General features: G+C 30.1%; 2 protein-coding genes and 1 pseudogene across 5 annotated transcripts in view; 2 read left to right on the forward strand and 1 right to left on the reverse strand.

Annotated features, from left to right (window-relative positions):
- The window catches only part of LOC123007751 (muscarinic acetylcholine receptor gar-2), a 26,900-nt gene extending 21,729 nt beyond the window's left edge, over window positions 1–5,171 (reverse strand). For all 4 annotated transcript variants that reach the window (XM_044403180.1, XM_044403178.1, XM_044403177.1 and 1 more), the window contains exon 1: window positions 4,978–5,171. The gene's annotated coding sequence lies outside the window, so the exon portion shown is untranslated. The remainder of the gene's footprint in view (window positions 1–4,977) is intronic.
- A 7,255-nt stretch (window positions 5,172–12,426) lies between these two features.
- LOC123007750 (glutamyl aminopeptidase-like) lies at window positions 12,427–15,511 on the forward strand. Its single transcript, XM_044403175.1, has 10 exons — window positions 12,427–12,826; window positions 12,876–13,031; window positions 13,082–13,680; window positions 13,727–13,772; window positions 13,827–14,095; window positions 14,148–14,425; window positions 14,479–14,804; window positions 14,851–15,006; window positions 15,052–15,127; window positions 15,175–15,511. Exons 1-10 carry the CDS (start codon window positions 12,432–12,434, stop codon window positions 15,445–15,447), a joined length of 2,574 nt encoding a protein of 857 aa, XP_044259110.1. The 5' UTR covers window positions 12,427–12,431; the 3' UTR covers window positions 15,448–15,511.
- A 121-nt stretch (window positions 15,512–15,632) lies between these two features.
- LOC123007674 lies at window positions 15,633–16,437 on the forward strand (annotated as a pseudogene).
- The last annotated feature ends 144 nt before the right edge of the window (window positions 16,438–16,581 follow it).

Raw genomic sequence — 16,581 nt, forward strand, 5'->3', positions numbered from 1 at the left:
CAAGGTGACCAAAAATATAAAAATCTGGATTTAACCGCATGCAATTTACTAATAAAACGAATTCATTGCTACAAAAGTAAAGACTGAGCACGTTATCTTTACAATAAGGACGCTGAAATCCAAATACGCGGAAACCTCTAAGGCAACATCACATATTCTATCGACAACTTATAACTTATTTATATTTGTAAAATATTGTCATTCATTTTTTACGTATAATCAAAATACTTGTATTGTAGTTCACTACATTTTTTTATAAAATTAATATCCTATAGTCGCGGTAAATTCATAGTGGCCATTTAATTTATCTCAGAGTTGGCGGCACTTAGCCCGCCACTTCTAGTGTGTGGGTTTTGTCAAAGTTAGTCGCAGAAATAACTAAATTGTGTCAACAATTGTGACAGGCACAATAGATTTTATATGTAAAGTATTCTAACCTGCCTTTTTTAGAATTGTCATTTTTGAAAGCTATGTCTCTAAAAAGAATTGGCTGTTTAAAGTCGGATTTACACAAATGAATTTTTACAAATTTACACAGGGAAATGGCCACTATGAATGGTACGGACAAATAAATAATTAATTCGGACGAGGCGAAGCCGAGTCAGAATTTGTTTGCGTAATGGGTCCGTAATATCCTGGTTATGGACAAATAACGTAACGTACTTTATTTCATACTGAAACTCACTCAAAATTAAGAAGAACCAAAAATGCATTTGTTCAAACCTACGTCAAGCAAAAATGGATAATGGTTGTGTGTTTACAATTTGCGATCAGTCAAAAAAGTAATAATGTTAGATCAAAATATGAAGAATTATGAGGAAACCTTAGAAAAAAGTAAAACTGCTACTGCAAAACTTATTCCTCTCAAGGCTGAGGAGCGTTACAATAAAGAATACAAGGTGTTTAATGAATGGCGGCGGCAACATGAAGTGAAAATAATTGATGAGAAGCTCTGCTAGCATATTTATATGATATGGTGAGTGGTTTTTCCGTTTTACATATTTTTAATACAATTTGTTCCATTTCTAGTCCACAAAATACTGCGGTCCTTCTTTGTGGAGCAAATATTCAATGGTAAAATCAATGTTGCATGTCTTTGAGAACATTGATATTTCAAAATTTGCAAGATTGGAACCATTTATAAAAAGACATTCAGTTGGTCACCAGGCTAAACAAGCAGTAGTTCTCACCCGAGAAAATCTTTATTTATCAAAAATACTCCTGATCAGGAGTCCTCTACAAAAACTGAACCATCAGGAGACAATGTCTGCGACAGAAGTTCGAATGTCATATTGTCAATAACGCTTTAAATCTTGAATAAATTTGTCCACTGCAAATTAATGGAGACGAAAATTCTACAATTAACATTAATTTTGAGATTCCAAAATATTCTTAGTTCTAGTTAGGGGTTGGAACTTGGTTTATTTTTGATAAATATGTTGTAGTTAATAATAATTGTAGTTAATAAATAAATATTTCTTATAAAGCCAGCTATGAATTGAGTTCCGTAAAAATCTAACCCTACCGATGAGAACGATATTCCTGTGCTGAAAAAGGTAAATCTACAAGATTTTTCTCCTCCGCAGCACCGTTTATGCTTCGGAAATTTTCGAAGGAAGCATCCGCCGCGTCGGAAATAAGCAATCAGATCTGAGCGTCACCCAGTTTGTGCAAATTAAGAACGTGATTAAAGGGCAAATTGTTGCATTTGCATCGATGCAAGTTTATTTTTGATTTAGCGGTTGCCAGCATCCGGATTTTGGTTCATTGTCGAGCGCAAATCGGAAGAGATAAGGCCGACGTTAATCTGAAAGAGGTAATTGATGGACAGGTGAATTGAGGGTGATTTTTCCACAGTGAAAATGTCGTTGCTGGGAGATTGGATCGGGAATGCACAATTTTACTATAGACATTTTGAACGTAAATTATGGACCGACGATTGCCGTGTAAGTAGAATAACTTCGATGCTGATAGCGCATTCCGCGGTGACAATTTGGACTGATGGCAGCGGTGTTATTCAGATATGAATCTCCCTTATCAGGGGTTTTGGGTTGATGAAAGATCAATACGCGAGAAGGAGATGCTTCAAAGAAAATCTGTCCTCATATGCAGGTTTTAAATTGTTCTTATCAATCGTTTACATCATGTAGTATTTGTCTCAAATTGTTGTGGACGTTTAGAGTCTATTTGCGATAATTTCATTATTATTTTATAAAAATTAGGTATTTAGCAATAGAAAACAATATGAAGCAGATTTTGCATAATAAAAGTATATTGACACCATATGTTTCTTGGCAGTTTTGGATGTAGCTTTTTAAGACAATGTTTTTACGTGAAACTTTTATTAGTCGATTTTGCTTAGTTTTAGAAATAAGACGGTTTTTTTGACGAAAACATGCACTTTTTAAAAATATATTACACAAAAAAAAGGAAGCTAGAACAAATTTTTTCTTACTTCTGCAAAGAAGAAAGTACAGAATCTCAGCTGTAACAATTTTTTAGTGTTGTGCATTTGTAAAGATTAAAAAATGAAAAAGTTTGTTAAAAGTTAAATAACTTACTGTCTAAATTGTCTATCTAAAAATACAAACTTTTAAATGTCTAAAATTGATAAATAAAAAAATATTTAACATTATACAGGGTATTTCACAAGTGATAATGAGCCTGACCAAATTTGAACTGCAGCCAGCAGTACATTTGCATAGGCTTCATGGATTTTGATTATGAATTTTAAAATTAATAAAACATAGTTATAGCGTGATTGACACAAAGAAATTGACAAGAGAGGAAACACAAGTTTTAAGGGTATTTGTCTCTCTACCGTTGGAAAACACTTTAGTTATTCAAGCCTTTTTGGAGCTTTCCTATTCGTGAAACATTGTCTTTACAAACGCTCAACGGCAGAAGCATATAGGAGAAAATCAGCTGCCAATAGATGGTACTAAAACATCAATGTTTTCCCCATTTGAATAGTTTACAGTTGATGTGCCAGATGTCTCTTCCTAATTTTGACATTTTTTTTGTTTAAAATAATAATGACATAAGTTGAAATCTCCATTTTAGAAAGTAATGCATCGAAATAGAGCCTCCCACATAGTCTTTGCAATGAAATTCGAAGCAAAATTGCTTGTAAGTACTCATATTTACATTGACTTGTCAAATTGACAAAAATGGAAAACTGATATTGTCAAAATATGTTTTCCCCATTTGGATAGTTTTTTGCCTGCCACCAGAGGTCAGTTACTTTGCTGATTTTCTCCTATTTTCCAAATTCGCCATAAATGAGAATCAGATCTGTTTTCTCATCGTTCGAATGCATTTTGACTTTTTGCTAAATTTAATGTCAGTTGTGACAAATAAAATTATTGGAAGCAAGCTATCGTGGATTCATATTCGGTTTTTCAAAAAATGCGATATCTAAAATATCCACGTTAACTTTGCAAATGTATTGTGGGTTGTATTTTCAATTCCTTCAGGCTCATTATCACTCGTGAAATACCCTGTATATCTGTATTTGTAACAACAATATCTATCAATATATGAGCATTGTTGATACTATGGCAACCCTAGTAATTCCACCACAGATCACTTATCCGTTGATTTATCCGGAGAATGTAAAAGTCGACATAAATACTGAAATTTGAATTGTTTTATTTTAAAAATAAAGAATAATGGATTCATTTAATGTAAATGTAATTATTAAGTGATATTTCTTCCATCTCTTGTGCAACTGTGCACTTTTTGGCTACTGAAACAATAGTTATTTTTTTTAATGCTTAAAGTTAAATATCTTTTTAGTAATTGATTATAAACACCTAAAATGATTTTCAAAAGACAATTTAATAATCTCTTGAACACAAAAACAATAAATAGGATGTTATATTTATTTTTTTTATATTATTGAACTTTAGGCAAACGTCTTATTTTTTTTATTTTTGCAAATGCAACACACTAAAAAAATGTTACAGCCTCATAGCTGGTACCTTCTTCTTTGCGGTAGTAAAAAAATATTTTTAGATGTCTTAGGTTTTGTGTAATAAAGTTATATAAAGTGCATGTTTTCAAAAAAATACAAGCACAAATATCTAAATACATGATTATACAATTTTCGTTACAAACATAATAACATTATTTAATATTTGTATACAGGTGATTTTTTTAAAACTATGTAAAATAAAATTTTGCTTAAAAACATTGTCATAAAAATCTACATCCAAAAATGGTGTTTTATTTAAAAAAAGCACAAGTTTGTATTGTAATTATTTTTAAGACACGCTGTATAGTTGAAAATAATTTTAAGCGACGGATTAGATTAGTATCTACTCGTATCAATGCCTGTATATATTTATATATTAAATTTTACCATTTAAAGGTCATTAATGGACTTTACCAACTCGCTGAGACACCCTGTATACAAATATTAAATAGTGTTATTATGTTTGTAACGAAAGTTGTATAATTATGTATTTAGATATTTATGCTTGTATTTTTCCAAAGTAAATACCCATTTTATATATTGTTTGTAACAATTACATAAAACAATAAATCAAGAGAAATACACTGTTTTAGGTATATGTGCGTAGGTATTTGTTTATTAATTACTAATGTGTTTATTATTAATAATATATTATTATTATAGGAATAAGGTAAGTAGGTAAACAAAAAGGGTTAGTCCCGGCGCATCCACCATTTTAGAGTACATACAAATTAACGGAAAAATAAAAATAAAGTTAACCCAAAAGTTATAAAATAAGTAGGGCAAAACATTGAGATGTTGTCTCATTTCATGTTAGACAAAGAAAGCTTTTGCAATTTATCACAAAGTATCTTAACACTTTACGCTTCCAAACATTCTCCCATTTTCGTGTTTGTTAAATTTAGCATTTCTTGAGGAAACAATGTATCTCTTAGTTATTAAAACTTAACATGAAACCCTATATTTGCAAACACAATGGAAAGGTTTTCTGTTTGTCTCACCTTCTGGAAGCAACAGTCTTAAAATCCCGTCGAACTCTGAATCAAACTTTTTCTCAACTTTGCGTCGCAAGTCTCTCACTTCTCATCATCGTTTATAACACCGAACATTAAACACTGAAAAATTTCCTAAACACGAATTGACAAAGAAAACCTACATTTTTCCTGTTCTACCGATATCTGTCTCAAGTTTCTCATGGTTTACCTGTGATACGTATTTTGTGAAAGACCGACGTCGAGTGAAGCATCTGCGAAAGCGTCGCGCGATTTCAATTTGAAACAGACGCTAAGGGCGCAAGCGCCCCAATCACGATTTTTAGTTTTAGGAAAAAGTTTTCAAGCTTGATTGGCATTTACGCGACGAATTACTGGGAGTTGCTTTAAAGTTGGCTTTTGTAATTGTCATTTCATACTTTCAAATTTGTAATTTAAATTTTTTATTGAAAATAAAACGGCTTTTTTAACTCTTATGACAAGTTTTCCTTAGTTCTTTGTTATTTAATTAACCGCAACTAAATTTTATTAATTTTTGCTTTGTTATATTTCTTTTGCTATGTGAGTTGTATGTTTTTTCCTTGAGTTTTTAGAAAATATTTGTTCTAAAATTGATAGCCTCTCTGTATTTTTTTATTCACTTTTCTAATAATGAGCACTTGTAATCCTACGTGACGTAATACATGGTTTATTTCTAGTGATAAAGTAATTAAGATTTAAGATATCGAAAAGAGGCTTCGTCGCAACCTCGAGATGATTATTACTTGGTTGTTGACGCTTATCATTTGCTAAATGCTGCAATTTGACACGAGGGTATTGCCTCACAAACTACTAAAGCTGTTGGAGAAAATCAATTACGAATACGTTCAAACTGAATGTGAAAAAAGTTAGTTATCTAATCATCATTTAGATTATTCAGATAATTAAATGTTAACTATAAAGTCGTTAAGAAAATAATTTACTTTTAATGAGCAGTTATAATGATTATAAAAAGTTTATATGACTCTTGTAAAACGCCGATAAAAAATTGATTTATCAATTAAACTTATCAAAGATATCAAAGTATTATAATGAAATAAACGCCTTTCTGGTTGATTTTAAAGATTTATATTATTAGACAAAAAAACTTCAATTTTTAAATTTATATATATATATTTTTTTTAAAAACAGTTAATTTATTTTTGTTGCAAATTAAAAGACCGAAACAAAAAAATTACAAACTAGACACTCTATACTTTTTTCTGCTCCCACATCTAAAACATGGATTATCGTATATGTTTCTATGACGCTAAGTGATCTTATATTCATCTTGACAAGCCGTGACTAATATGCGTTTTAGTTACGTTGCTAATAGCAACTGTCGTATTAGTTAAGCGCAAAGTTAGCTTTCTGTTATTTAATTTTATTTGTAATTTAAGAAAAAATTTTGTGGTGGTCGTAGAAAAAGTATAGTATGTAACACGTATATAAACTTCTCTAGACATTCGTTTTATCAAACACTCAAAAACTCATGTCTAAAATGACGTTTATAGTACTAGTTAAATAATATACTATTACATACATTACATTGTATTTTTACATTACATTTTTCTAAAAATGCAGTCAGTGGGTCCAGATTTGATTTTCTTAGACATTTTACCGACTTTCTTAGCTTAGTAATACATAACTCCTCTATAACGAGTCCCTGTTATAACAGAAAATCAGCTATAACGAGTAAATCGTCTGGTCCCTTGCCGTTTTGTATACTACTCTATGTAAAATTCTCCCTCTATAGCGAGTATTTTTCTGGAATTGAGAGGATATAACAATACTTTTTTTGTCCAAGATCGGTAATAACGAGAAGTTCTGAGAAATTTCGGAAACCGATCGGTTATAACGAGAGTTCCTAGAAGAAATAAAAATCCTGCGAGTCTCCATTACATATTGTGTAATAGAATTTTTTTGGGAAATGTTGTTTTTGCGTGCTAATGGTCTTATTTTTTTCACTTTCTCAGACTTGAGTAACTTTTCAAACCGAGAACACTTTGTCTTTCTGTATCAATATGTCGTCTTCAAAAAAAAAAACATTTTTTAATAAAGAAAAAAAAAATAATAAATGAGTTTGAAAGTGGTAAAAAACGAGCTGTAATCTGCAAAGAGAAAAATTTAGCCAGTTCTACATTGGCAACAATTTTATACAACAGAGACAAGATTACGAGTTCAACTGGTGAAGTTTCGTCAAAAGTTAAAAAGTTACAAACTGCTAAAAATGCTAAATTAGATAAAGCCGTTCTTACTTGATTTAAAGTGAATCGCGAATCCAATGTGCCTATAAGTTAAAAGAAAAAGCAGAACAATGGAACAATGTGGAGAAAAAAATGGGGATTCTCTAGAGATTAATTTTTTTGTTATTGGATGCTTTCAACTAACCACGATATCTTTTTGAATAGCCTTGTACAATTGGAAAGTGCAATTGATAAGATAGAAAAAACAAACAAAAATTAATTTTTTTTTTAAATATTGTTTTAAACTTCTTTAATATTCGTATTTAAGAAATAATTTGCATGTGTACATTACAAGCGAGGTGGTAAATATGGCATTACCCCGTTATAGAGGGGTTTTACTGTACTTCATTTTTGTTTATAAATTAGACATAACTCTGTTTATTTTACAATACTGTTAATAATAAAGACAACAAATGCTCTTAGTGTCATGGTTACACAGGTTTTTTAATCAACTTATTTATTTTGTTTTACGTAGTAACAGGTGTTTTTTCAAAATTTAGCGTCAAAGCTACCCATGAAAGTGTGATTGTGAACGAACCATTTTTTTGAAAGTTATTAATCTGACATTTGATAACTCGCCAAACGTATTAAAAAAATTGTGGTCCCCCAAATTTAAATAAACACCTGTTAAAATAGAAAAAAAATTGAACGTCTTTTAATTACTACATTTACTATTATTATTAATTACTAACAAGTAATGGTGACCTTTAATTTTCTATAAAAATTTATTTTAAAATTGTAAAACATAAATAAAAATGTATGTCGTTATTATAGTGTTTCGTGTTTCAAAACAAGTCATTTCTAGCAAACCTTGACTAGACAAAATGTTTAAAAAATTGAAAGCAAATAAATAATGATACAATAATTTTAAAAACAATAATTTATTACATAGGATTATTATTAACAGTTTAACTATAAATAATCTCGTGACAATTTAATATGAAAGCAGATTTATCGGTGTTCTAAGTACAGCAAGTTCTTAAGCGTGATGTCTCATTCACTTATCTAAGTTTACAATTTCTACTTAACTATAATTAAGTTTATAGATATTTATTTCAGTTACATCAGAATTAACGTTTCATTTCAATTACAATGTGTAGCAAAATATTTATTTCTATTCGTGACATAGGCCATTTCTCCGTGCCTGTAAGATAACCCTGAGATAATCCTCATCGATTTTCTATGAAATAGTAAGAATTCGATGTAGAATAGCCAAACTTGCTTAAATAATTTCAAATTTCGAACCGTCTTTAGTTGTCTGTAAAATTTTCATCGGAGGTGCTATTTTAAAGTCGTCTTGGGTCATTCACTGCAACCCTTTTCACCGAATCCTACTGAAAAATTAATCAGATCATTAAAGTCTAAAAATACAAAATGAAGCGAGTTTTGTGAAACTATTCATGGAGTTGATACGCCCGAAGGCACAAAGGCAGCAATTTGCCTATGCTGAATGAAAGATACATGACTGGGGAGGATCAGGCTTCCGCACTGTGTCAGCAGACCAACCGCTGCACCTTTGATACCAATCCGAAACCTAAAACAAACCAAAACTTTATTATCGCAACTCTATACGATCACAACTTAACACTTTCACGGACATAAACCGAAATATAGCCGCCATAAAAGGCGCACCACCGATATATCTCCAAATTAGAGAAATATAAACAAGGCAACATAAAAGCCACAACACTGCTAGAAGTTCGTAACCACGTTCACATCAGAAACAGATTTTTTCCGAAATCGTCACTAAAGTTACATAAAATCGTCAGTGAGGACTCTAACATCGGCACTAAACTAGTTCATTATTCTACAATTTTGTGTATTGGGTAATAACACTTTGACACTAACAGTTTGATTTGATTTTGTCTGAAGAACAAATCAACATATTGAAACGATTTTTTTTTAAATAATAGATATAAATAGGTACATTACGGACGTGATAATACATGTATTCTAAAAATTTGTTATTAACAAATAATTTAAAAATATATTGTTTAAACAAAAAATAAACAATTGCGCAGGTTTTTAAAATTTTTCATAAATCTATGTAAAAGCGTTGCATAGTGCATGATTGCCTAAGATCGCCTGAAAGAAGCGTTTCCTTGGAAATTAAATAAAAAAATTACCAATTACCGTCACTAATAAACTGTTCTAAAGAAAACACACAATTTCCAATAACTTATTAACATTTATTTTTCAAAAAATATCAATCATAAAAACAAATTCTTCGGTTGAGTAAATATTTCACAAATCTTTCACATATTACGTTTTGTTATGCAGGCAATGTCAAAATTCCCGGACCAACGTGACATGGCATGTAAGGTAAGATACCAGGAACATGAAAAAAATGTTAAAAAAACAATTCAATCTTTAAAAAAAAATTACATTTATTTTTTGAAATTTGACATTTTTTATGTCTATTTAATGATATTGATCATCTTAAACAAAAAAATAAACAATTACTCAAGTTTTTAAAATTTTTCATAAATGTATGTAAAAGCGTTGCATAGTGCATGTTTGCCTAAGATCGCCTGAAAGAAGCGTTTCCTTGGAAATTAAATAAAAAAATTACCAATTACCGTCACTCATAAACTGTTCTAAAGAAAACACACAATTTCCAATAACTTATTAACATTTATTTTTCAAAAAATATCAATCATAAAAACAAATTCTTCGGTTGAGTAAATATTTCACAAATCTTTCACATATTACGTTTTGTTATACAGGCTATGTCAAAATTCCCGGACCAACGTGACATGGCATGTAAGGTAAGATACCAGGAACATGAAAAAAATGTTAAAAAAACAATTCAATCTTTAAAAAAAAATTACATTTATTTTTTGAAATTTGACATTTTTTATGTCTATTTAATGATATTGATCATCTTAAATATGTTTTTTTTAATAACTATTTAATAAAGGTACAATAATTTTGCCAATAAAATCCACAAACAACATTAGACAGAGTTACAATTTAGGATACAGCTTCCTTGTTTCTTCTTATAGCCTGTAGCAAAAAAAACATGGACTATTATTTTTCCAACAGAAACAAATTTAAACTCTCATAACTTCGAAATTTTTATAGATATTTTTTTTTACATTTTTTCCATGCTCCTGGTATCTTACCTTACATGGCATGTCCCGTTGGTCCGGGACTTTTGAGACACCTTGTATATCTAATCGACAAGTTGAAAGACTTTGCGATTTTTTAAATGATCGTTTTAGTCGAGCGAAGCTCATAAAAGGTACGCGAAATCTACATACTTTTATTCTAATAAGAAAGTAAACAAAATATAGAGAGTACTCTTCCTCAACCGAGGAATTTGAATTTATTATTGATATTTTTTGAAAAATAAATGTTAATAAGGTATTGGAAATTATGTGTTTTCTATACAGCAGTTTATTAGTAACGGTAATTGGTAATTTTTCTATTTAATTTCCAAAGAAACGCTACTTTCAGGCGATCTTAGGAGATCATGCACAATGCAGCGCCCTCAAAAAAATTTTTTTTCAGCTATTTTTAAAACGTCCGTGTTGAAATTTATGTAAAAACATAGTAAAAATATTACATAAATTTTTTGAGAATTTTAAAAATTTGCGTAATTGTTTATTTTTTCGTTTAAACAATATATTTTTAAATTATTTGTTAATAACAAATTTTTAGAATACTTGTATTATCACGTCCGTAGTGTACCTAATACTTAATCTATTATTAAAAGAAAATCGTTTTAATATGTTAGATAAAAATTCTTTTTGTTACGAGGTACTTAATTTTGTACATCCCTGTTTTTTCAACATACATTGAAAAAATAAAAAACGGTGGAATACGTTTCACTTGTTTTTACACGTTCTATAACATATCTCAAATTTTCAAAAATCAGAAACAATGAGTTTTAGAAGTGATCGTTTTGGCGTGGAATTACTCAATAATAACCTGTCCCTCAAAAATAATGTTGCACAAATTTTGTTAAAATGTGAAATTTTGGAAAAAATTAATATGCACCTCGGCAGTAAAGTCATTTTTCATTACTCATGTGTTTTATTTGTTTTGGTTATCGCAACTAAACACACAATAATGAAAATAAGACTTTGGTGCTATGTATGTATTGTGCTATAACTATGTATTAAATGACTACAACCAACAATACGAGAGTGTCATCTTGTTGTCTTCCAATTAAGTTAGCGACCGCTTTTAATAAGCCTTTAACTTCTTTTCCATTCATACATTTTTGTTGACTTTTAAATTGGTAAATAGAGTTATCTGTCTTGCAAATTTCTAAATAAATTACAATGAATTACACTTCCGTTCGTTTAAATGAGTTTCATCCCAGCATGCGTATGGAAGAAATCAAATCTATTTGAAAATTCTCGAACAAGCTTTTATAAAGCTCTCTGTTGTACCGTAATTCCATTTGGTGCTATCAGTATTTTCAAAAAAAAACATTACTAATAAACGGAAAAACGGATCGCAAATGCTGACAAGATATGCCATCTTTATAGACAGCTCGAGGCTGAAATTTTTTGTGATTGTGATCAGGACCGGCTTTAAACATTTGAAAAAATCCACTCTTTTTCTTTATCTCGCAAGGATGTTGGTGTAAAATATTTGTAGTATTGAGGCTGTAAATTGTTATCTTTATTATTTTAAAATTTGTTGACTTGTTGAAAATAATATAAACCGTCTCTTGCAGAGCTATCAAATGTGTTTTTATCGAATGTGGTGACAGAACTTTTAACAATTAAAAGAGACATTCCACAAACGCTGGAACTTAAAGGAAACGATGTGATGGGACACACAATCACGATCTCATCGCATTGCCCAGATTCAATGGCTTTGAGGCGACTTTGAAGGAAATTCAACGGAAACACGATAAATTAAAAAATGCTGGACTGTTGAACCTTGAACATTTTTACGACTGGCAATATAATTTATGACGACAGTGCATTACTGCATTAATTAATAAAACAAAGTGAATTAATGTTTTGCTCATGTATTACATTGACAAATATTTTGCAAAATGTGGGTCACAACTACGGATTAATTTAAATAAAATAGAACAATAACTAATAGGAGGAAAAACACACTTTTACTTTTCTAATCCATTTTATTTATTTACTTCTATTATCATTTTTATTACAATGGCAGCTTAATAAAAAAAGATATCTTATTTAATGATTGTCAGTTGTATCTTACAATCTAATGATGTACAATACGGTTTCTGTGATATTTTTGGTGCCGTTTTTGGCAAGTTTGAACCATGCTTTAACCACATTTCCAGTCAATTACAATATTACAATTAATCCAGATTTGGATAATTTGAACTTTACAAGTGAAACAATTATTTCCATTCAAGTGGAGGAAACAATAGAAAATGTGACATTAAATTTCAAAAATCTAATAATTAGTGATCCAATCAAAATCACTAATTCAAAAGCTGAAGAAGTAACAAATATTTTGTTAAATGAAGAAAACGAGACTTTAGTTTTCCATTTTCAAAACCCACTGGCACCAGACTTGTATCTTGTGAATATCATTTCCCGTGGTAAGATAAACACAAATTTAGAAGGTTTCTATCAGGTTGAGACACAAAACAAGTATGAAAACCTTTCCTCTAAATTAACTTTACTTAATTGTTAATCTTAGGAAAATTTTTCTGACAAATTTCCACTACACCAAAGCGCGTCAAGTTTTTCCCTGTTTTGACCATCCAAATTTTTTGTCAACATTTACCTTGACTCTCACACATCCGAAAAACTACAAATCGGTTGCAAGTAGTGTCAAAATTTCAGAAACTGACATGTAACAAATCAAAACAATGATTTTCAATTTTTATTAATTAGAAATTTTAGAGATCAGGCTACAGTTAAGTCTGTTTTTGCACAATCAGACCCCTTGCCTCCTCATTTATTTGCTTTTGCCATCCACGACTTGGCTCAAGTCAAATACGAGGAAGTTTCAGTGATTACAAGAGACAGGAACGAAACTGAATATCTTGGACAATGGTCAAAAACCGTTTTGTATCATTTCCAACAAAATGAACCCTATCGAATTGAGAAATTGGACCAGATTGTTATCCCCGATTCTGGCTTGTCGCAAGATGTTGTGGTCAATGTCGGATTAATTTTTTATAGAGAATCTGTGGTATTTTATAATACAGAACGAGAAACACTAGAAGATAAGCAAGAGATAGGAAAACTGGTCGCTGGGGCGGTTGTTAGGCAGTGGTATAAGTATGCAAACACGACCAAATGGTGGTCCAACTTGTGGATTAGTGAAGGAATCTCCTCCTTGTACCAGTTTAACATTTTGGAAAATTATTGGAAATGGAGAGTTTTTGAACAGTTTCTAATACAAGAACTTGAAGACACGTTTGATTATGATGCCAATATAGGGATTACAACCAGTGTTGCAAATCCGGACGACTTTTCACAATTTCACAAAATTAAATGTGAGTTAATTAAAGTAGAAATTATTGTTATATTTTGTGCTTACAGCTTTTGCTCTGGTTAGGATGTTTTTACATTTGTCACAACCTGGCGAGTAAGTGGCCAGATTAATACATAATTATTATCTTGTAATTATTTCCATTTTTAGTATTCTTGAAGATGATAATGTAATGGCTTTGTCATGGACACAGAAACCTGGATTTCCGGTTGTGGAAGTGAAAAGAAATGCCAATATTTTTACACTTAAGCAAACTGGTGTCTCCTCTATCCCGATTACAGTTGTGTTTTCAATCCCCATTAGTGTTGTTTTTCAAGATGAAACAGACCTTAGTTATGACTTAATTTTAGAAGAAAGTAGTCAACAAGCAAACTTATCAATGTCAGAGTCTTGGTATATCGTAAATTATGACCGATATGGTATTAATTAATTAATTTTAATTGACTAACATCTATAGTGATGTGTTTTAAGGATACTTCCGGACAAATTATGACAATGACAATTGGCAAAAACTTATAGTGTTGTTACAAAACTCAAACATCGATAAAATTAGTCCACTAAACAGAGCAGCATTAATACAAGATTCATTTAATTTGGCAAAGTCAAATTTGTTATCATATGACATTTATTTAGAATTAACTAAATATTTAAAAAAAGAAACAGATTATATTCCTATTTACGCGTTTATTAAGACTGCAAATCGTCTTAAAGCTCTGTTTGCCGAAACAAATATTCAAAACACATTTATGGTACGTCGAGTAGTTGAAATATATGTATGTTTGTTAATTAATTTAATTTTTAGGAACATGCAAGAAATTTAGTTCAACATATGTACAACAAAATTGGAACCTCTCTTACGCCTTTAGACACCCATTTAGACACTTTGAGTCGTATCAAAATTTTAACGTGGCTGTGCGATTTTGGACTGGACAGTTGTCGAAAAGAAATGTTTGAAAAACTAAGTCAAGGAAAAGGAGTTGAACCAGATTTACAAGAACTCGTGTATTGTGGAGGAATGCGTCTTGGTACTTTGGAAACATTTATGTTTCTCAAAGAACAGCACAACAAACATAAAAAAAATAGAATTTTGAAAAGTATGGCTTGCACTTCTGATATTGGCCTTTTAAGGTTTGTTGTTTATTTTTTGTGTTTAATTTGAGTTAAATTTTAACAGGAATTACTCGCTGGCTATTGTTGACGATAATATAATCCTTCGCCTTAATCCCGAATTTAAATTAAGTGCACTGAAGGCTATTATAGATGGAAGTGATGCTGGCGTTAATGTCATACTTGATGTTGTTAAAAAATATTTGGAATATATTTTAAAAAGGTACAACGTTACATAGCCAAACACAAACAATTAATTTTCCTTTAGTTTTACAGTTGAAGAAATTGCAGAAATATTTATTTCTTTATCAAAAAAATTGGTAACTGAAGAACAGAATGCAAAGGTATTATTTTTCAAATTTTTTTTTGTTTTCTAAATTTTTATTATTAGATTGATGAAATTGTGGCTTGTCTCGATAATGATCAAAAAGTAGCATATGGCAAAATTTTCGAAACTGTGAAAATAAACATCAAAGAAAATATTGCTTGGAGGAAAACCCATTTGGACGTTTTTAGAAAATGGTTAAAAGTGGATGAAAGTACAACAACTAGTACAACAACTACAACAACGACAACGGAAAGTACGACACCTGGAGGAGCAGCCGCATTGAAAATATCATTGTTTAGTTGTTTAATGTATTTATGCCTATTTGTTTTATTTTAATGTAATGGAAGAAAATTATTATTTATAATAACACACAAACAGTTTAATAAACATGTCACAAAAAGAAATAATATTGACTTTAGAAATAAATTATAAAAATTTAGTTACACTTACATGTTTTTAATTTATGGCAATTAATAAATGAGTTAATAAAAGAATTGTTGAAAGTTGTTTGTTCATTTACCATGAAAAGTGTACCAATTGTGACTGTTTTCCTTTTAATAAATTTTTGCCTCGATTTTTACAATTCGGTTAAGATTCGTAAATATTTTACTTAATTGTAAAAACAAATTTAAATAGAAATTTTCGTAGCACCGAATTTTAAAAAATGTAACTGAAAACGTAAAAATTTTAACGATTGTTTATCAATTGCCGTCAAAGATGCCATTAGACAGTTAAAGTACTCAAAAGCAGAAGTTGGTTTGCCGTCTCTTGATACCATCATGGGTTATTAATCTGGAGGGACTTAAATAATCTTACCGAAATTACAAACTGTGGAGACTTACCAATATGACATCAATAAAAGTAAAGTACTTTTAATTGTTTAATTAAGTTTACTACAAATTAATTTTAATTAAATACAGATTTTGAGGCCAACATTCTCAAAATAGAAGCACAATTCTTTGATGTTAAAGGCGAGTTTCAGTATGAAATTGAGGGAAGGCTTTTAATAATGGAACTTAATGGTTGGGTTGATTTTGGTAAATATGACAAATGCAATTGAAGAATACGAAAAACAAAAAAAAATATTATAAAGTAACCGAAAGTAAGTTTATAGTGATACCTCAGCTGGTAAGTGCAAAATTTGATATCATCAATGGAGACAGTGCCTTGAGTGATAATATTAATAAGATTCTTAATGAGAATTGGAAAAGTCTTTACGTGGACATAAGTTTTACTTATGAAGATGCTTGTGCTCAAGTGTTTCAAAGCATATTTGATCGTCTTTTGAGTAAAATACCAATTGATGAACTTTTTGATGACAAATAAAGATCATGACTTAGAGATCTTGTGTTTCTATTTTGTAACCAGACAAGGATTAAACCATTTGATCATAGGATTAAAGCAATTCAACAATAAACATAAACATTATCAATTTATTGAGACTTAAAAAAATATTTTTATTGCAAGAAA

This window comes from Tribolium madens, unplaced genomic scaffold, assembly GCF_015345945.1.
Source record: "Tribolium madens isolate multiple individuals breed KSU strain unplaced genomic scaffold, Tmad_KSU_1.1 Scaffold_3;HRSCAF=73;Tcas5.2_LG2, whole genome shotgun sequence".
Classification (NCBI taxonomy): Eukaryota; Metazoa; Arthropoda; class Insecta; order Coleoptera; family Tenebrionidae; genus Tribolium; species Tribolium madens.

Excerpts from the sequence above, each read along its gene's own strand:
- LOC123007750 (XM_044403175.1), top strand. The coding sequence starts at position 12,432 with ATGATGTACAATACGGTTTCTGTGATATTTTTGGTGCCGTTTTTGGCA. Across the intron at positions 13,681-13,726 it reads ACAATTTCACAAAATTAAAT|CTTTTGCTCTGGTTAGGATG; the intron begins GTGAGTTAATTA and ends TTGTGCTTACAG. Across the intron at positions 15,128-15,174 it reads CTGAAGAACAGAATGCAAAG|ATTGATGAAATTGTGGCTTG; the intron begins GTATTATTTTTC and ends TTTTATTATTAG.